The sequence below is a fragment of the Cardiocondyla obscurior genome, linkage group LG08 (genome assembly GCF_019399895.1).
Source record: "Cardiocondyla obscurior isolate alpha-2009 linkage group LG08, Cobs3.1, whole genome shotgun sequence".
NCBI lineage: Eukaryota > Metazoa > Arthropoda > Insecta > Hymenoptera > Formicidae > Cardiocondyla > Cardiocondyla obscurior.
The window spans coordinates 2,698,374-2,719,529 of NC_091871.1; the positions used below are offsets into that span (position 1 = coordinate 2,698,374).

At 43.3% G+C, this 21,156-nt stretch overlaps 1 protein-coding gene across 4 annotated transcripts in view; it reads left to right on the forward strand.

Annotated features, from left to right (window-relative positions):
• The window catches only part of Gckiii (Germinal centre kinase III), an 82,266-nt gene that overhangs the window by 26,593 nt on the left and 34,517 nt on the right, over positions 1-21,156 (forward strand). Inside the window, exon 3 of one of the 4 annotated variants that reach the window (XM_070661205.1) lies at positions 6,477-6,775. The exons of 1 other annotated variant lie outside the window; for it this stretch is intronic. In XM_070661205.1, the coding sequence (XP_070517306.1) occupies positions 6,602-6,775 (174 nt within the window). In that variant the 5' untranslated portion in view covers positions 6,477-6,601. Of the gene's footprint in view, positions 1-5,348; positions 6,776-19,796; positions 20,964-21,156 lie in introns of those variants that run through there. 2 more of the 4 variants (XM_070661206.1, XM_070661204.1) reach the window with 2 other exon arrangements.

Sequence of the window (21,156 nt, forward strand, 5' to 3'; positions counted from 1 at the left end):
TTTTTTTTTTTCTTTGCAATCTCGAATGTTACTCGATTACTCGCAAATATTAATATAAAAATTATACGCGTTTCGCAAATGTGCTAGCAAATGCGAGATTATATTTGCAAATTGGATACCATTCACATCGTTTACAGCGTCCGCGCACGCGTGTTTATCTATTCGTTGATATGTCCGTTTCGCTATTTCGATATGGAACCCGCGTCCATGCATATCAATACATAACGCATCACACTCGCAATTTAATAGTGGAGTTGAACAGTCACCACGGACAAACGTACGTAACGCGTTGTAGTTATGTGCCTCGTACTTTATGAATGTTCCAAATCGTTAACATAGTCGTTCGCGAAAATTCTGCAACATCGTGAAAATAATCTCGAAACATTATATCGTCACTACTTAATTATAACACATAAAACGGAGTCGTAAGAGAATTAAATCTCACGCGAGACAATTATATAACATATAACCAATGCATTTTATCAAAATATCACTTCGTGCTCGACAACGAAACGTAGTCTGCGCTTGACGCAGGAATTAATGAGCGCCGATCGCGCCCGAACACACAATTTAATTGTCTGACATTAACAAAATTAATGTAGGCGACTCTCCTTCTCCCAGGTGCGTTTAACCCGTTAACTTCTTTTTTATTGTAGGTCGTTATCAAATGCGTAACGTTTATTGCTTTAACCATTATTACGAATCGCCTTGAGTGATAAATTTTTCCCTTAATGCGCGTCCGAGCTGAACTTTCATTAGTCGACGGCGGTCGAGACACGCGCGAAATTAAGGTAAACGAAAGGCACGTCTATCACTGAATAAAACATCACCGATTAATTTCACGTGGGTTCTGCAGACTATCTTTTAGTAAAGCTTGAATGTGAATTAATACATTGGCGTGCCCCGTATAATGCTGTTAATTCGTGTTGACATTTCATCTGGCACGGTAAAATTTACCCCAGTTAATTAACCCGGCTACGGCGCGACGTATCGCGCGTTATCAATCGCTGGCGGAGCTCCAAAAATATCGACGCGGCTGGAAACGTATGTACAGGTGCAAAAGCTCGCGTCTGAGTGCCGCTTAATGGAGAATCGAGAGCTCGGTGGTATCCCGCGGCGAACGTCAAGTTTAAATGAATCTCTGTTTCGAACAATACTTCTCTGATGTGCGCGCGCGTCTCTCTCTCTCTCTCTCTCTTTCTCTCTCTCTCTGTCTCTCTCTTGATGATATCCGGAGAGTCTGACACTGCCACCGCGGATTTCTATGGACCAGTTTTCCATGAATCCTATCGGTGGTCGACAGACAGTCGCGAACGCGTCAGACAATGCGTTCTCACAGCCGCTCGACGGCTGTCAGGATGCCGTTCGCGGCCATGTCGGACATGTCTGAGCGCTGAAATTTCTTTTTCAAGCGAGAATACTCGATATCTGTCCGCCGTGGACTCTTTTCAGGGCCAGAGCCTTCGTGTGTAAAGCGGCAATACTATTTCAAACTGCGCGACATATTTTTTAGAACAGAACTTAATGACGTAACATAAATGCTGCGAATTTTCTCTTTTCTTGCTTACATGGCAACGCGGCTGAAACAGCGGGCAATTAGCAGCGAATTCTGCAAATATTAGTCTCCATACGATACGCAGTGATTGCTGATGAGGGTAACCTTAATTAGGACGTCTAATTAGCACATTTAAATTTCGGAAAACGGAGAATTTCTCGTGTCTTTGCCGATTGCAATTTCAATTGCACATAAACGGAATGTTCGAATTTTCTACTGTAAATATTAATTAGCATTCCTTATTTTACGCACGTTCGTTATTATATTTTTGATAATTATCAAGCACTTTTGTTGTGACTGCCGGCGCAATATTTAATTTTTTTTTATACATTTTTTTTTTAACGGTAGTAAAATCAGTAATTCCTGTAACCCCGCGGTGGCGATTGCGGTGCTTTGTTCCGGCCGCCGTTGTTCAAGCCGAGCGCTTTTTTTCACCGTAACAAAAGTTCGATAAAGGTGGACATTGCATACATGCGCCGTGTTGCGATGCGACTATATATCCTACGTCCATATTGGCCCTCCCCGGGGATGCATATGCATCGTTGCGTCATATGTATACCCACACGCGTACGACTGCGTTATGTAAGCAGTCGCGTAACACTGGGTGCGCGTAGAACATACGAATCCCAGCCATGTCGACTATATCGATTAGGATTGGAGCCTTTTTTTTTTTTTTTTTTCCTTTTTCATCCAATCAAAAATTTAGCACGTCGGTGAAGTTAAACTATTTTCGCTCTGCTGCTCCAAAGTGTCTGAAAACATCTGCCTAACGAGCAGTTCGTAAACAGTTAGAAATTTACGAGTGCAGCTGAAAGATTGTAGAACTGAGGGACGCGTTAGGCGACGGTGGTTGTTTCACTTCTTGCAAAGTAGACGCAACGAAGATAGACCCCAGGCAAAATCATCCGGTTCGAGAATCGTTACCGCGGCGTATTCAGTTAAGCCGATTCACCGCCACGTAATTGCGGTTAATTAATAAGAAGTGGATTAACGTCGTTGATGTATTGAGAGCTCGAATAGCGAGGAGATGGATAGCTCGTAACATGACCGATCGGAATTTCCGGTGCGTGAGGAAGGAGAGAAGAAAATGGAGTCGCTCGATCCGTGATGTTTTGATACGATGGCTTCATCTTTTCTTGCTCGACATGATCGTAAATCGTATCTGCGGCGAGTTTTCAATATCTTCGTATGATACCACTGTAATATCTTCTTGTCCAATGTATCGTAAATCAAACACGAGTGCTCTCTTCGTTGCATGCGGAGCGAAATATTGTTTGAACTCGGAACTTTTCCAGACGAGACGTTTCTCAAAGGGGACTTAGACTTAGACTCGGGGTTGTTTTCTTTTTCGCGAGCAAGAAAGGGATCATTAGCGTTATAATCAGACCTTCCGCCGGTATACGCGGCGTTACAAAGGCGAACTTTCCGTGATTTAATACGACGTTGTTTTACAATGTATATTTAACTAAATCTTGAATCCTTAACGAAGTCGTTCTCGCTAAAACGTGCCATTTCAACAATGAGATGCGATTCGAAAGCCGGGATGCAAGTTGAGAGCGAGATGGAAATCCCGCGGAATTGAAAGTCATGCAAACGCGAAGAGGCAGCGAAGTGATGCAATGTCGAAGAGCCGAGGGAACGTTTCTTGCCGAAATATTTGTCTGTACTCGTCGTCCCTGCCGTTGTCCTTGCCGTTCGCGCGACAAGAAACTCGCTCGATTTCGTTCGGCAAAACAACGAGCGCGCCGCGGAAACTTTATACGCTCGGATTTACGAAGTGGAACCGACCTTCGCCCAAATCCTTCGTCGACGTCCTATCGTCGCGAATAAGGACCCCGGCGCGCACGCTCGAGGGCAATGCAGTTAATGGAAAATCCTGCGAAACGACATTTCCCAAAGTGAATCAACCGACCAACTCTTATTTCCGCGACGAAATCTGCAATCACGTAAAGTTATTTTGTTTCTGCATTACGACGTGAGTTTTGTACGCGGCATTTCTCGAAACGAAAAAAAGAGATGTCTCGCGGAATCTTAACACCCAGCTTGATATTCGGGAGGAGACATGCAATCGGCTTGCGACTGCGATGTACGATATTTATCAAATTCGCAGGAAGTTAAAAAAGTATCGTCGAATAAAAGCGCAAAAAGTATACGTGTATTCGTCTCTTCCGTTATATTTGGTTTCATTTGCCACGGGCAATTGCGGCGGGATGCGTATCGATAAATTTAATTGATCTCTTTCTACAGCGATTTCAGTTCAGTTAATTGGAAAAGTTGCCGCGATTGAATCGCGCTGATGCACAAGCGAAAACGCACTCAATCGTAGCCAATAATTCCCTCTCGCTTTTTTTTTTTTTTTTTTAATGTTTAAACCAACAATCTTTCTCTTTTTTTTTTAATGACAAGCTCGTTGTTCCTTCTGCAATTTAAAATTGATTAACGCTATTATTTAACTTGAATCCTTTCGTTGTAATCCGCGAACGGAACGTGATAAAAATACGAGGGATTAAGCGGCGACTCTGAAACCGATTGTACAGCAAGATTTCCGGAATCATATAGAAGACTCGTGTGTACCCTCAGCTATCTGTAAGAAACTTCTCTATGGTTTCTCAGTTAAAGAATTTATCTTGACGTATCTCGTGCGCCGTGTAGGTTTCGTGACGCGGAATTGCAAGCGTCGGCGTTCTTAACGAGGTGCGCGAGGCGAATATCGCGGTGATTGCAGTGCAAGAGACGGTCGGGATTCACGCGCGACCCAATTCGATTACAAGGCGATGTTCTGGTCGCAATTATCGCCGTGGCGCTAACCGCGTTACGTTGTGCGTTAGACCGAGGGGCCCCACCTGCCGCGAGACATCCGGCCAATCCTGCGCCGGCCAATCAGCCCCGACCGAGTTCGAATAACTATTCCAATTAACAGTAAATACGTACGGTACATGAGCAACTCTTCCGAGGAAGACATTTTGTCGTAATGGATTTTCGTAGGACGTCGCAAATCGCCTTGCGTTCACTTTCCAGATAAATCTCCGTATTAAGCGTTGCTCAGATAGATCGACGGCTAACGTATCGCCCACGAATGTCGTGGCATTTAAATGTATTTTCTATTATCGGCAATTTATCACGTATTACGACTGTAATTAATTTATTGCGAATGTTATTGCAAGTTTTTATAATCGCGTTGTTATTTAAATTATGGAATTTTAAAAAAAATGTTCTATACGTTCGCGCGACGTGTCTCCGAAATATTAAAAAAAAAAAAAAAAAAAAGATTTGACGGCAAGGATTATGCCGGCGCGATTTAACCCGCGGTCGTAACAAAGATCTCGTATATCAGATTGACGTGTGGAGAGAAAGAGGAACGTAGTTGAAACGACGATTTAAACAATTTATCGACGGGGCCTCAGATTGACGTAATGGAAGGTTTCATCCCTCCGTATGCAACGTGTGGTAAACGATGTTTACAATGAAAATCGTGGTTTGCGGAGATTCGATCGACGTTGCGCAAACCGAGGGGAGAGGTATAGCTCCCACGTTAAAAGATGGCGAGGGTAACCCAACGGGGAGAGAAAGAGAGAGGGAGAGAAGATGAATAGCCGCAGTTCGCTGCACCTGACTATTTATAACAAATCGATAGGTGCCGGGAACCGATGCGTACCTCGCGTGCGGAATTTCTCTTATTTGTGAGAATGCCTTGCGCGTTTTGAACGTGCCTCTAAACACAGCTGACCTTAGTCGGCACTTCTAACTCCGTTGCATTTCTCATTTGACGTTCAACGTTTTTTTATTTTTTTTTTTTTTTTTTTTTACCATATTTTAATGCTTCATAAAAAAAAAAATGTAACGTACTTTAAAACCGCGATAGATTTATGCGTAGAAACATATTGCGCCTAACGATCTAAGAACATGATACAATTTAGCACGATTGGTGACTCACTGCGTCGGTTTCAGTGATATAAAAAGGAACGTTTAAGTCTCCAGGCTATCGCGGCGCATTAGTCATCGAAGGCCACTAACTAGCAGTAATAATTATTTTACGCTAATTGCTAATTGACCGTTGTCACTGTAAAAAAAAAAAAAAGTTCCTCCTGGCTTCACGTTTGCACGCGTTATGTTCGCGCACCTGTAGCAGTCTTTTGGGAACAAATGAAAGCACGCGGTGTGAAAAGTTTGTAAATCGCGGTAGTTCCGCTGTGCATAAGTCGGAAAAGCGAGGGAAGGAGATTACTCGGCGGACAAAAACAAACATATTAGCGAAGAATCCTTCATTTCGTTTGAACCTTGATTCGCGCGGCGTCATAAACAATCACGCGATACCTCCCAGCTGTCGTGTTTGCGGTTTTGCCGCCGCCTTCCATTACGCGGATTCCCTCAACGAAATTAACGGGAGAAAGTCTGAGAAGCTTTTTCCCTCATTCGATTGTGCATCGGTTACAGCACGTGGTTCTCTGCGGAGTTCGCAGGCCGCGCCGGCATCCGAGCCGTTTTGCAGGCGCCGGAATGAAATTAGTCTTTCTCCGTGAAGCAGTAAATCTTCCGTTGTGTACGTGTGCACGTTCGGGTCCGACAAAAATTGAGCGGGACATTTTCAGAGTTGCGAAACCGAAGCACAATTTACTACGCTTGCAACTGTCACGGATTCTGTATACATCTTGAAAGACTATCCTTAGCTCTATTATAAATTCTGTTATCTTAAAAAAAAAAAAAAAAAAGACCAAAAGACACGAGATCGCTGAAACAAGCGTCTTTATTTTGAGATAAGCGAAACTCATCAACGTGGAAAACTTTTGTCAGACTTCAAGGGAGAATCTCACCGATTCTCCAAGAGTTATAAAAAGTTTGAAGGTCTCTCCATCTACCAGGCGCACCATTTTCTCACACTTGTTGTTGACTGTCGCAACAAATCGCACGCGCGGTATTTTAGCTCGGAGAATTGACGTGGACGGTTCGAAGTCATGCGACGAAACGAGGAGTAGGGAGATCGAGAGATTTTTGAAAGACCATCTCGCTCCGTTCCGCGTGCTCACGGTGCGCGATAGACATTCGACCATGTTCGCCGCGATGGTGCTGCACAAGCACAACAAGCACAACAATGGGAACCACTCGAATCATCACGTCAGCAACAATAACTCCACCACCAATTCCACCAGCAATCACCTCAACAACAACAACCACATTAATAACAACGTCAACAACGTAAATCAGGCGTTCAGCACGCGGGCGGTAAGTGAAATTGTGCTGCTTTCATCGAAATTTTATATCCCGTCCCCTAGTTCAGCCGTGCTCTCTCATTAAAATAGTAGCACTCGCGATTATACAAAGTTAGAGTTTTACGTTGTAAAATAATTGGAATATTATCCGCAGCTTTCAGCGGAAAAGTTAGATTTTATTCGAGTTTCGCTCGAGACAGAGGATATAATTTTTCATTTGACGGTGCATTTGTTTGAGGCGAGAAAATAGCTTTGCTTTTCAATTCGACTAACTGTACTTTTATACAACGCGTTTTTTTTTTACATGAGATTATTGGCGCGATTACGCGGGAGCGGCGCGAGTCGTTAGATGCAAATTTTTAGCGGGACCGTATTTCTCAGAGCGAATCGTTTCGTGGGTACCGGCTTTCGCAGGCTTCGGCGAGATTTAGAAGGATTTTTATCAGCCGAGCATAAAGGCTCGGCGGGATGCTCCTTTCGGTCGGACGAGAGGACGCTGAGAAAAGAAAATTTTTCCGCTCGGAGGGAAATCACGTTTACGACGCAAAGGGTGAGTCTTATCTTTCGCGCTGCAGAAACGATCCCTAGAAAACGTGACGATTTCGCTGACATCGCGGACGACTTTATGGAATCCGGTAGTGGTCGCGAATTCATTTTTATCTTATTTTCGTCCCTTTTTATCGCTCTTTCATCCTGTTTTTTCTCGACACACCTATGGTATTTATTTTTATTGATTCCGTCAAAAATAGCTTTCGGTGAAAAAAAATTTCTGTCCCAGTACAAGTAGTTTTTCTCTATCTCTTTTTTTTTCTTTTTATTTTCTACCAATTGTTTCTCTCATGGAAGATAGTTCTCGTAGATCGTTCTCACGTTTAATAAAATATTTAAACCAGCGAATCAGCTAATATTTTCAGCGGAAATATATATTTTCACACGGTAATCTTCTTTTGATTTAAGACAGTTGTATCAGAAGACTCCGGTGGTTATAAATTGGAAACTGAAAATTTAAACTCGATTGTGAACGCGGCGCTTGCGGTTAAATATGAATGTTACCGCATACAGTAGTACTCGACGTAGCACAGAGGATTATATCGGTTTAATATTTTAGAATCTCCCCGCGAATCTTCTATTTCGTGCGGTTCGTTAAAGTGGCGCAAGGTATTTCAGTTTCAATTTCCCAGGATACACTCGACTGAAAGATTGGAAATCGAGAATTCAGCGGACGGTTGGATATCGAAACATTTCGAAATACGGTTGCGGGAACGTCGGTAACGCGATGTGACAGAATTTTGTTTTATATAAGCGATAAAACGTGGCGGAGCTGAAGATAGAATTCGTCCTGTTACGCGAAGTCTATTTTTTGAGGGCGAATATTGATTTACGGTATTTATATTCTTACACAATCGCCGTGCGCGTTTAATCTTTTATACAACAAAAAAATTATTATTTCGTTGCGTTTTCTCTCTCCTCCGCCCGTAAAACGATTTCTTTCCAATTGTAATATTTTGCTTATCGCGTTAATTAAAATTCGATGGAAATTAGAATTTTATCATTTTGTTACATTATCATTTCAATTTGCATAACGAAATGATAAATTTCATTTAATAATATGCGGTTCCTTGTTCGGAATACACCTGTTTATTCTCGCTTTTCATCATTTTACATTTGAACTACAGCCGAAGTTTATTATGCTGCGGCGCAATCTGCATTCTGTTTGCCGTTCAGGAGACAGTTTATTTTTTGAGTAGGCAAAAGTAGAAGACTACGAATGAGTTAATTGCATCTGTCGGTCCACCCTGTCTCGACTCAAGTCGGAACTCCGATAGGGTTGTATGCAAATGAAGTCGAGATTAAGTCCTTTGTGCTATTCGATCCTGATAACGAGCATGTTAAAGGACTTGCTATAAATTAACAACTAGATTAAAGCGCTCATCGTCTTTACATCCTTTCGTTAACCCTCCATCTTCCTGTCCATCAACTCTCTCTCGAGTCTGAAGCGATCAGTCGACAAAATACTGTCTGGATATTCCCTCGCGTGAAATTTCGTGAGCACGTGAGACGATTCCGTCGCGACCGTTTGAGACAAATTTTATCAGACGATAAAATATCAGGGTGTAAGATATCGATAAGAAATTAACACAAAAATAGATAACTGATTTTATCAAAATTAAGCCACTACCTTGTAGAAGCTAAAATAAATTTTATTATTACGGTGCAATTGTAATGCAGTTTGCTCAATTTATTTAATCTCTCTTTGAAAGATAGAGTAAATGGATAAATAAACTTTTGCAGAAAAAAAAATAATAAAATAGATTTTCACATCCTATAAACGCATTCGAGGAATGAAGACGCCACTATGTGCTAAAAGACAAAGGTAGTTAAATATATTAAGGTGAAGTGGAGTATAACTCGTTTTTATCCGTAAAGAGAAAGAGAGAGAGAGAGAGATCTCTCCATTTCCCATCGGCCGACTCCCTCGTTGTTTCGTTGTATCTTCCTGCCCATCTTTCGCCCCTCAGTCTCCGCGCGTCGTTTCTCAACCACCGCGTAATTCGATTTCGAGGCACGGCGAGACTTCGCTTTGTGCGACTTCTCTAGCCCTCGTCGGCTTGAAATAACTTCGCAAAGGGCTTCGATCTCCTCGGACGTGCGGCTAGACCCTGGGTATACAATACATTACGTCAAATGGTACGAGGAATGTCTGATGGACGTGGAAAACCCACGGGGAGGCTCGCTCCTAAGTTTAAAAATATAGTTAGCTCGCCAAGTTATTCTAGTTTGAAAATAAAATTTTAAAGGAGCAATCTATTAGATTTTTTTTTCTCATGCATTTCTTTGTAAAAAGATAAAATAGAATAAAATTTTAATAACTTGTTGCCGTAATAACTTTTTACGAAAATTGTTTACCCAGGGATTCCATTCTGACGAGTCCGGTTTATCAGACCGAAAGCGGATAAAGGGCGGTTATGATTAAAAATGTCAGCTATGATTAAAAACATGGCTTTTAATCCTAGATGAAAGAATAGAGAGGAAGATCGATTACATGACAGTAAAAACCAATCGGTTAAAACGCAAAGAAAGACGGGGTCTCGATTGTGCTTTTCGATATGACGGCCCCATTACAAAAGATCAATAAACTATTATTCCCAGCGGATGTACGAATAGTCACCGGGCGTCGATATTTTCTCTGTAGTAAATATTCAGAGAGTCAGAACTAACTCTTGGCGAATATATCGTGTGTTATACGGGCTATTAATCTTTCTACGGGTGCCCTTTTTTTGTTCATCGACTCGAATGCGTTCGAATCATTATGCAAAATTTTTCATACTTTCGCGGTTTGTATTAACGATTTCGTGTTGAACGCCGCAGCGAGGAGAAGCCGGGCATGTTTTTGCTAAACGCTGATGCGTTCCATTAACGCGTCGGCGAAGCGAGACGGGTCCATCGGCCCGAAAATTCACCCTCTCGTCGACTCTCACCGGAGGGATGATGCACCCTAGAGGGGGAGAGCCGGACCAACCGCATCTCGTCCGCGTTGCCAAGGTTATGCTTGGACAATCAATGGACCCGGCTGTAATCAGCGCGATTATAAACGGTGTTCGCTTAACGCGCCGTCGGTCGCCATCATTAATGCCCGACAAATTGGCCGGCCATGCAGCTTTTGCAAATAGCTGGCGCGCTACCACGTCGATAGGAAAAACGCCGTCGATGTCATTATGGCATTGATCGTCATTTCCGGGGCGAAAGGTTATTACCATCGGCGAGAAATAGCAGCCGCTCGACAATTTCGAGAATGACACGACTCCGAGCTCGTTCGCTATTCGCGTAATTAGCTTGCGAATTAGTTCGTGCGCGGCACATCACCTTCCGCGCTTTTAATTACGCGTTGTCATTCGCGGAATACTTAAACGTAAACGATTCTAGGTCGAGCGCTGTACGTATTACCGCTTATCTCGATTCAATTATGGATTTATCATATTTACAACGCGTTGAAACAATTAAATGCAACGTAAAGACCGGAATAAAGTCTCACGTGAAATAACGCGAGATAAGAATATCAAGTTTAATTCACGACACGGTTCATCTCGTAGAATAATAAAGCAAGAACGGCACGGGTCACGGCAATTATTTTACGACCGTCATAACGGTCTTCCCCGTCGGTTTTATACAGACATAAACCCTGAAGTTTCGATATGATCGCGTCATCCCGCGACACGCCTCTCCCTGTCGTCTTTTATTATATAGCACCGGAGCCAACTCTCAAATCCATAAAATACAGAATCCCTTTCTCTATACTGCTGTATTACGAATGTTATATAAATGCTCTCGTGTCGCATTACCAGACGTCGTCTGGCTGCTCGCTCTCTTAGGTGTGTGCGTAAGAATAGTACACGCGTTCATATTTAGCAGGTATAATACAGCAAGCGCGCGATTCAGATTTAGCAAATAATTTCGAGTGGTTTTTAAATTTTATAAACTAAGCATTGTTGTTTTATCAAACACGTGAATGGTTGAAATATTCCGATTATTCATATTTTTCAACTGGACTTAATTTTTTTTCTTAATTATTTTTCCGCGTCTGCAAGAAATACACCGTTTCTATCTCGAAATTGCGTGCGGAATTGTCGTAACTGCACACAATTTGGTAAAGTGTTAAAATCGAAGGAATGTGCAGCCGGAGAATGGCTGCGGGGCAACAATGTGTTTGTCGTTCGAATAGTATACACGCAATATTACATCGAACAATCGATCATCGTCCAAACACAAAAGCTTCTCGCGCGGACGTGTCTCGCTATAGCTTCGGATACTCGTTCGAATAAAAAGGGACGTAAAACGGAATCCGAATACCGGATACTCTAAAGCAACTGAGACATTCGATAGGAATTTTTGGCAAACGCGTCGGAAACTCATTTGAAATTTTCGGCGCAGAGGAAAATTGTTTGGGGAGCAACGTACGTGCTCGATTTCTTTCCGTTCGTGCTGCAGCCAATCGCCCAGCAAGTCTTGTCTCGTTACATCGCAATCTTTTTCCCTTTTTTTTTTTTTTTTTTATTTCGTCACCAATTGTTAACGCTGCCGTTGTCACCTTCTCGAATTTATCTTGATTGTTACCTTACAACGTACATAAGATTCTTGTTAGATAGTAGCTGCGTAAAAGCCTGAAGTAGATATAACATTACGAAATACAAATTGTACTTATTTTTTTTTTTTTTTTTTAACGCGTATATAGACTTTCATATATTTTAAACATTTAATTAAGGAAAAGAGAATTAATTGGAAAATTTAATTTTCCACTGTTTTCAAAGTTGTTGCGCCAGATTTTTCCTTCTTTCCACTTTTTCTGTTTTTTGCAGGAGAGAAAATTTTGTAGCAAGGTAGTTTGTGTTTGTGTGTGGTTTTTTCTTTTTTTTTTTTTTGTTAAAGATAAAAGGGAAAATTTTCAATATAGTTAGAACGAATTTTTCTTTTTACGCACTCTTTACGCACGAGTTTAGCTTCGAGGAAGTCCGTGTATCAGGTAATTAGCTGGTCTCTGCTTCGCGAAGAGTAACACCGTTAAACACTTACGTTACCGTCCATTAATGCACCCTATGTGCACTTCCCGTCGTTGACCGGCAGCAGGAAGCCGCCCTGCGTTCCGGCCCTACGGCAAGAGGGAGGGACCAGAGGTCGCCTAATGGTAACGATGTAATGACCTTACCGGCGCGGTGCACCTTCCGGTTACGAGCTTCCTGATGCTGGGAGGGACCGCTATCGCTGCCCCGGGTTGATCGTAAAATTCGAACTTCCTCGTCTTCGGAAGCACAGCTGGTTTTATACCGAAGTATCGCGATCGTGAATCGAAGGTTTAAGGTTGGTCGCCTGTGGTTTCGAATATATTTCTTGTAGATTAGAAATTGCGAATAACAAAAAGAAAAATTTTTTTTCGTGCTCTCGTGACTCCCAACAGCGATACAGCGAGAGTATGTCGAGAATGTGCACAAAAAAGTTACATACAATTAAATTATCTCTAAAAAGTTATGCGTTACGGAGAGGGCGAACTATCCAAAACTTTTTGTAATCATCATATTTTGAAATTAATTTAACAATTTCTAGTTCCTATCGAGCTCCAATTTTGTTCGCTATTTCTTCAGAATTTAATTTCAAATTACAAAAGTTTTGGAGATTTAGATCCGCGAGATACTAAATGCTACAACTTTCAAGAGATGAAATTTCCGAATCTAATTTCGTCCTTGAATTGTTGCATTATTCGATTGTCTCGGATCGAGCTCGGGGGCACCAAATTTAATTATTTCCATCGTTCATTGATCTCTCGCCGAATTTCTGTTATCCAGTTACCGCGGTTACTAGAGTGCAATGATCTCTAGACATACAACAACCAGTCTCTTGGAATAATATTTGTTCCTTCTAGACAATGCTGCGTTTACGTGTTCAACTCGCAAAAGTCGTTCAATTCATATATACTGCTCGCGTAACGCGCTTTATACTCGGCGCGATATTGAAGTTCGGATTACACGATTGTTTTTATTCAACGTGTCCATTCCTTTTGGCGCGTTAATGTCGAAATTCGTTCCGTGCTTTTCACTTTCGGTGGTGCTCCATTTTTCGCAAAATCCCGCCTCCAAGTTTTACTTAAGCAGGAATCTCCGACGCGTCAGTCTTCCTAGCGAAATGTTCGGTTTTCCGCTTTTCTTCCCCGGATTGTCCGAAACGTTTTACCGTGGCGCACGCCGAAATAGACAAACGGATGGATAAGACGGAAAGATAAATTCAAGATTACGACCATGGAATATCTATGGGATCTCGTGATCGATGAGAGATCGCGCGCGAGGCGGCGTAAAAAATATCGTCATGAATATATGTAAACGTGCAACGTATAGCGATGTGTCGGCGCGAGATGCCTTCAAGGTGAAATAGCGACAGCTCGAGAAAACTAATACCCCGCGTTTGTTTTATTCATAAATTTATCGCTGGCGACTTTTACCGTTCGATCGACAAAAACCGCGACGCGGTCGAAACGGCAGAAAAGTTGGCAAACAGATATAACAAGTTCCACTATATTTAACTACCAGATGTGCACGAGCCGCGCTACTGCACAATGTAGCGGCTCGGTATGTGTGCCTAGGTGTTTCTTCGAGTAGACGATAAGTGACCGAGTTTTATAAAAATGTGCCGCGGTTCTACCACTCGAGAGGAGACCTTCGGACTCAACGAGAACACAGCGCTTTGCGGTGTCGAAGCCTACCTTACGTTCTCGCGTCGGTGAGCATTCAGCATGTCGCATCTTTCCCTGGAAGCATACGTATCGCGGCAGTCACCGTTTTGCTCTTCGCCGCGACCTCGAAAGATCTAATATCCCACCTACTCATCTCGTCTTGGCATCCTCGCCGCTACCTCCATTCAAGGATTTTCGGGGAAGACTTGGCATACGAAAAATTGGCAAACTCCCGGTGCCCCCAATAAGCCTCCTCTATCGATATTTCATCGCTTCGAATGTCGTCAAGTATTATCGATGTTTCTGCCGGTTTCACATTTTGTTTGTCAGACGGTCGAACGTCCTGGGAACTGCAGTCTCCATCATTTCAAAGGCTGGCTGCAGCAGGTCGAAGTGTAAATCTTGCGTTACAAAATTGTCGATGCGACGCGTCTCATAAATCATGGCATCGACTAGCGAGGAAGCATTTATTATGGAGATTGAAACGGGTCTTCATAAAAACGTCAGCTAGGAACTTTGCGGTCGAAGCTCGCTCGGGGGAAAAAAAGAATCGCGTGCAGATATGCCATTTCTTGCAAGGTATAACACGAGCTCTTTCTCTCTCTCTCTCTCTCTCTTTTCTTTCTCGTAAATTCATCCAAATTTATTCCCAAGTTTTATTACACAGCCTTCCAACTTACGTGGCCGACATAGATCCGTTGTTCCCGCGATTATCTGCTCGTCATAACGAACGCGACTCATCGCTTACGTTTCCAGCCCATCGACGAACAAGTAATCGCATAGCAGCTGGCGGTGCCGTTAACGGTAACGTTTAATTTCGCGCAATCGGAGTGGCAAGTCTATAGTCGGGCCTCAGCGACGACCGTAATTCGCGCGACGCGCGCGTTATCTGTCACCCGCGTCGTTTGTCATGTATACCGTTTTGCGAAAGTACTGGAATTACTCGCGCCGCTTCCTTTAAACGCGGCTCGAACGTATCGGACGCTTGCTGCTCGAACAACTCCGTTCACGAAGCGGGGAATCGCGCGAGTGCACGCACAGTCTTGACCTCGTCAAATGTCGGAGCGGCATTTGAAAGGAACGGCCCGCCGTGTACTTTAATACCAACTACTTTCAGCCCAGCTGCTGCCGGTCCTCGTGCACAACCATGGCATTTAAATCGCCGGCGTCAGAATGACGATACGATTGTCACGACGACCTCGTGAAATTTGCAAACGTCTTCGGCCCCGCGTTCTTACTTCGCGATTGAGACTATCTTACATTTTTTTTTACTTTGATAGTGATTTATTTCGACAACTTTCGTGACTTTAAACGCGACGTGGAAGAGGGGTTTAATGTAACTTCTTAGGATAATGACACGTGCATTTACGGAAGGTCGTATCGACCTGTTAAGCGCGACAATATTTATGTACCGAAGCATACATAAAAGCCGAGCAATGGCCGCATTATCGTCGATCTATATTAAGGTAGTGCTATAAAGGCGAATATTCGACTACCAAAAGATTACCTATAAACAGATTTCTACACTTTACCGCCGCATCAGATTGCAGGACACGTCGCCTCTAGAACGTCGTTACATCATTTTCCATATTTTTTTTAACAATGAACGTCATGATTACACTCAAAGTCCTGTTACAGATTTGTTGAAAGTAAACACATGTGATATTTGCGAAATAATGATTTGCACGGCTTGCAATCGGTGTATTGTCCAATCCGCTTATTGTATAATACTCGTAAACTAGATGCGAACTGAAATAATAGCGCAGGAACGCAAAATAGATCGGTGCGTACGTGGATTTAAAAGACAATTTATTGCCATTGCTGACACCGAAGACAATAGCCCCGCGATCACTTCGGTCAGGAGAAGGCGTTGGATTTTACGTAACAACGAATTGTCATGAAACAATTCATATAGACCGGCACGTTATAGATGGTCGGCTGGCGAAACGGTCGGGTCTTCGCCTGCGTCGGTCCCGTCGTTGAAAATTTCGCATTATCGAGGACGAAATGAATTGCGCGCAATCGGAGGACGCAAGTGCGACGCGCGCGGTTCTACAAAATATGATAATTTGCCGGTACAGCGACCGTAAGGAAATTAGTTTCGCTAAAGGTGAATATTGATCGGCGGCCGCGCCGCGAGACCGGTTATGTCATTTCGCGGTGGCGCGGCGGGTTCCGCTTTAATCGGTATTTCGTTCCGCCAGATGCGGAGGAATCCTTCTTTTTCTCCGTGGTGCTCCTCGCGCGTACCGCGCGCGTCGCGGCGCGAGATCGCTCGCGTGTCGGCCGTTCCTGCTAGCCGCGCGATATATCTCGTCGCCTTTCACTCGACAGTACCTCGCGCCATTGTGCAGCCGCGGTTGGTGGTTGCGCAACGATATTTTAGCTCTAGCGTATTGCAAAATGAACGCGCTCGAACGCACGAGTGCGGCTCGTCATCAGCGCTACGCTCGTGTCGCAGCTGTCGCTCGATTGTCTTCTTCCGGCACGGCGCTGAGATACCGCCCGGGACGGCGCGAACAGCCGAGTGTGCCGTTTTCGCAGCATCACGCCGGAATTGACCAAGTACGAAGGCAGAAAAATTTACCTTGTATAAATAAAATACCGCGCGGTTTGCAGGCGAAGGTAGCGCTCGACTTATCCCAAGGCGAAGTGGTCCGCGCTCGATCTTTCGTACCCCGAGGGGCAGATATGGGGGTACATCGGAGTTCATCACGATCCATCGCGCGCATCGGCCGGATCGTTACGGTTTTATAGCCGGATGACACACGCGGCGTGAATCATACACGCCGCGCCGCGCCTCGCTCATCTATCGCGAGACCTTGTTTATCGCGCACGCGATAACTGAACCTTCTGCCTACCTACGCGAAATGCCGTTCCGCTCTATAACTCAGCCTGGCGAAGCCGCGACCCCGAATAATACCGCTGGACCCAGGTGCGCAAAAGTCAAGTCTCCGCGTGCACGCTTATATATGTATATTCCCGATGCACCGTAATAAAGCCCTTTTTTTTTTTTTTTTTTTTTTGCCGCGCAAGTCGACCAGAATTTAAACCGCACCGCGGCGCCATTTAAATTTCGGTCTTGCAGCTACAGCACTTTATTGCAACAGGAATATATCGCGGGTCTCGCAGTAATTCTCGCTCGATGGCATTGCTCTCGCGAGTTTTGTATATTACTCAAAAGTCGCACTTTTTAAAACCGCCTTCCTTTTTACCGCGCCACGAAGACGACTCGAACGGCTGGAGCTCGTTCTAAAAGCAACACCGTTTGCCTTTCTTTATCGCAATCATCGCTCGTGGCGCATGATAGGCTACTAACTCGCACCTATCCCAGATAATTGTTAGGTACTCAGCGTCGTTCTGATCTTCCGATCGTTAGGCGTTTAAAACGAATTGGAATTTATCTCTCGCAGCGCTCCGCAATTCGCTGAGCTAGGAATCGCTATCGTGTATCATTGCGACACGCGAAATATCATCTGTTTCTCTCTGGATATATGTAAGATTTAGCCGGCGTGTGAGAACATTAATCGATGTCACTCTCGAACATTGAGGTTTCTTTCGATAATAGCGGATCGAATCGGCTGGTGCCCCGTAAAAGCGCTGGCTGGAATCTGCAGATACAAAAATCGCTCTGAAATAGGTCGTGCTGGCGATCCCCAGCCGCGAAGAGATCTACTACACACGTCTAAAGATTGTCGCAATCATGATATCGTGATCATAGCTGTCCAGATTATCGATATATTCTTTACATATACATATAAGATACCGTGATATCGATAGATTAAAAAAAAAATATTTAATTATTAATTTACATATCCCTCTTAAGCTTTATTAAAATAATATTTCATATTATCAAATTGAACAAAATGTTAAAGAACTCCAAATTAAAATTGACCAATTAGAAAATATTTTACATTTTTACTTGATGCTTTTACGTTTATCGACTTTATCAGAGAAGTAGATTTGCACGCACACGTGTGCCAAACAATAGCGTTTAGGTATTTTTCTTCGACTGTCGCCTCGCGGGCGGTGTCGTGAAATCGATAACGCACACCTGGAGAAAGAGAACAGCGGGCGAGAATCGCATTGCAGATGGAAGTACCGAGAAGACTCTTATTTCACGAGACACGTATATCGGGTCTCCCGTGTAAGATTACCGACGTTAACTCGTCTCTCTCGGGCACAAATCATCGGCTTTTAGCCACGGGTCGCAAAACTTGAAGACGTTTCCGATCCGCCGCGCGAAAGGGCGCATCGATCGATCACAAGCGGATCTTCATCCATATTTATCTTTCGCGAGCGCGCTAAAAGCTCCTCCAACGGGACGATAGTATCTCCCATTAATAATACATCGTGACAATAAATCCAAGAGTTCTAAGGGATCGCTGGTGTTAGTCCATTCCTCGACGAGAAAATCCCATTCCGTTGTATTTTCAAGCCTGGACCAGCCGTGACGTTGGCTCATCGTCAGATATTTATCCATCTCTTGAAATACCCGACTGTCGATAAATTCCAATTAAAAGGACATGAGCGCACGTATTCGTCATTTTAGATAATCACGTACGCTTTTTTTTTTATTAATACCGCGATCAGATTAATTATGAAATATTCACACACGGATGTGTATTAGAGGAAATTTTAATTCTGCCATCGGTTGCGCATTGAATATCGCAGTATCATATTTTCGCTCATATTGGTTGCTCTACGTTGCAACACCTGTTGCTCATTACACGCGGTATAATTTTAATTTTCGATCAGGAGTTTGTTATTTTAATTTGTCGTAATAAGTCAGCCTCTATTATACCCGGGGATACTTAACGCGGGTATTATCAACTCGACGATCTTGCATGAATCAACGATTCAGCGGGCATCGGCGTCTTAAGAGCCCCCGTCAAGCTTTAGGCGTACGTAAAAGCAATCTAGAGCGATTAGGCATCGCTCGCGTTTGTTGTTGGAGAACCGATCGGCGAGTGGGCGATACCAAAATAAACCGTGTCCGACTGCAACTTGTCCCTGAACGCCACTCAGGCATGATATCCGAACAATGGGACAGACATCGCCATTGACGTGACTTCCTGTTGTGACTTACGAAGCCCGGTGCTCTTTAATCCACGGTAGTTGATCTCGCTCCACTTCTGGCAGCCTGAGAGTAATCCCTTTAACCGCAGCCCGCGAGGTCGAGACGACAACGAGGGTTTAAAATGATTCAGCGGGTAAAACTCGCCGGTTATTGCCGTATACTTTAATTTAATTTAATTACTCTCGAGTGAAACGAAAATATGTACAACTTATCGGCTGATTATTGTGACACGTACATTTTCCAAGCTCATTACGTAAATAATTTTAATTAGATTCTAACAACTCGATAAAAGACCGATGGAAAAGGATCTGCGTTCAATTATTATCAACGCCTGGCCCCTCGTTCGTCCTCTACATTTCACGTATTAATGTCGGGGATTAAATTTTCTTTTGATAAAGACCACCGCGACATAATTACGTTAATTTACCCTAATTACACGTAAATGAGAAATGCCCGCCGCCGTTGTTCCAGTTATTAAATGGCGTTACACCACCGTGTTTGAGCTGTCGACGGCGGATAGAAAGTGAAGGGGTAGGCCGTGCAAATTAAAGGAAAGTATATGGATTCGCGTCATTACGTACTCCATAAATGTCGCGTTTGAAAGCATATAATTAGCAATTCCATTTGCGCTCAGTGCAGCAAAATTTAGCGATTTCCCCGCAATTATGTTTCGCGCGCATGTAAATTTTCGCTGTCATTCGCCGCCCGGTAGTCGCGCATATTACTGCTTTTGTTGCTTAAAATACACCAGGGAATGTATATATATACTCACGTCGTGCTGTAATTTCACCGGCCACTTTCTTTCCGCGATCCGCGTACATCACACGTAATAATTACCACCGCGATATGATGTCGGTAACAAGCGTATTACGATTGCGAGGAACAATGAAAAATAATGCGTACGTCGGAGAGAAAGTCGGCAAATTAATATTTATTACATTTCGCGGTCGCGGGCAATCGATGGCTGCGTGGAATGAATCACCAGACTCTTACCGGTTTCGGTGATTAAAAATTAATTTTTATAATCTCAAATCAATTTATACACGTAAAATATCATCACCTCGATACCGACAAGGTACAATTAGGAACATCGCCATTAATAAATAAAATATTAAAGATACGAGATCGATTACTTTGTCGTCAATATCGGTTTATTAGCGAAATGTTTTCTACCTATAACCTTTTTCTTACTTTGTACCACTTGTTAGGTAGTTATTTTCTTTTTTTTCTTTTTTTTTCCGTGATCCGGTGATCGCGTATAATTGTTTAAAATAGGAAATAGAAAGTGGAACGAAGCGTGTGTAAAACGGGATGAAATATACACGTATATCATTCGATATTTTCAATTATTTATCAAATCGTTTTTTATTATTATATACATATATTAAAAAAAAAATAATAATAATAATACAGATTATTTTCTGCCTCGTGCAATTAAATTAAAAAAAAAAAAATAAATAAATAAAAATAAAAAATAAATAAAATTAATTTTAAAAATTAAAATAAGAACTGAATTAGGAATTGCTACAAAATAAAACGTTAAATATCTGTACAAATCACACCGTCACGTCCAGGTATACATTTCTCCTCACGGTGCTCACTCTGGTTGCCCCTACTCCGATCGCCCACAGTGTCCCACGGCGAGCCAGTCTCTCCCGCGCCTTTCTTCGTGCGGTTGCGATCCGCCTGTCAGTTCGAAGGCAACCACGGACAATAACTGACAGCCGGTCGATCCCGGTCCTTCGCGACGTATTCGGAATTCGTAGTGCATTCGTGACGCGGCCGAATGCCGCGGAAATGTGATGATTGGGCGCGCGTGTCAGTGACCCGGTGATCCGGCCAGAAGTACCGGAGTAGCTTCCGAATGCTAGTGATCGGTAGTTTTATGGGCGTGCACGACGATTGGTAATTGCCTGTGATTGTTTGTCAAATATTTGACTTAGATATACGCGGCCACGTGAAGCTCGATGAGGTGGCGACAGTTCACTGTTCGATTAGCGATCTTATCGGTCATTGAATTCAGGCTTGAGAATTTATCTTTGATTTCGCTGAGATTCTGGTCTCAAAATGATTGAAATAAGAATGTAGTCGTTACCTG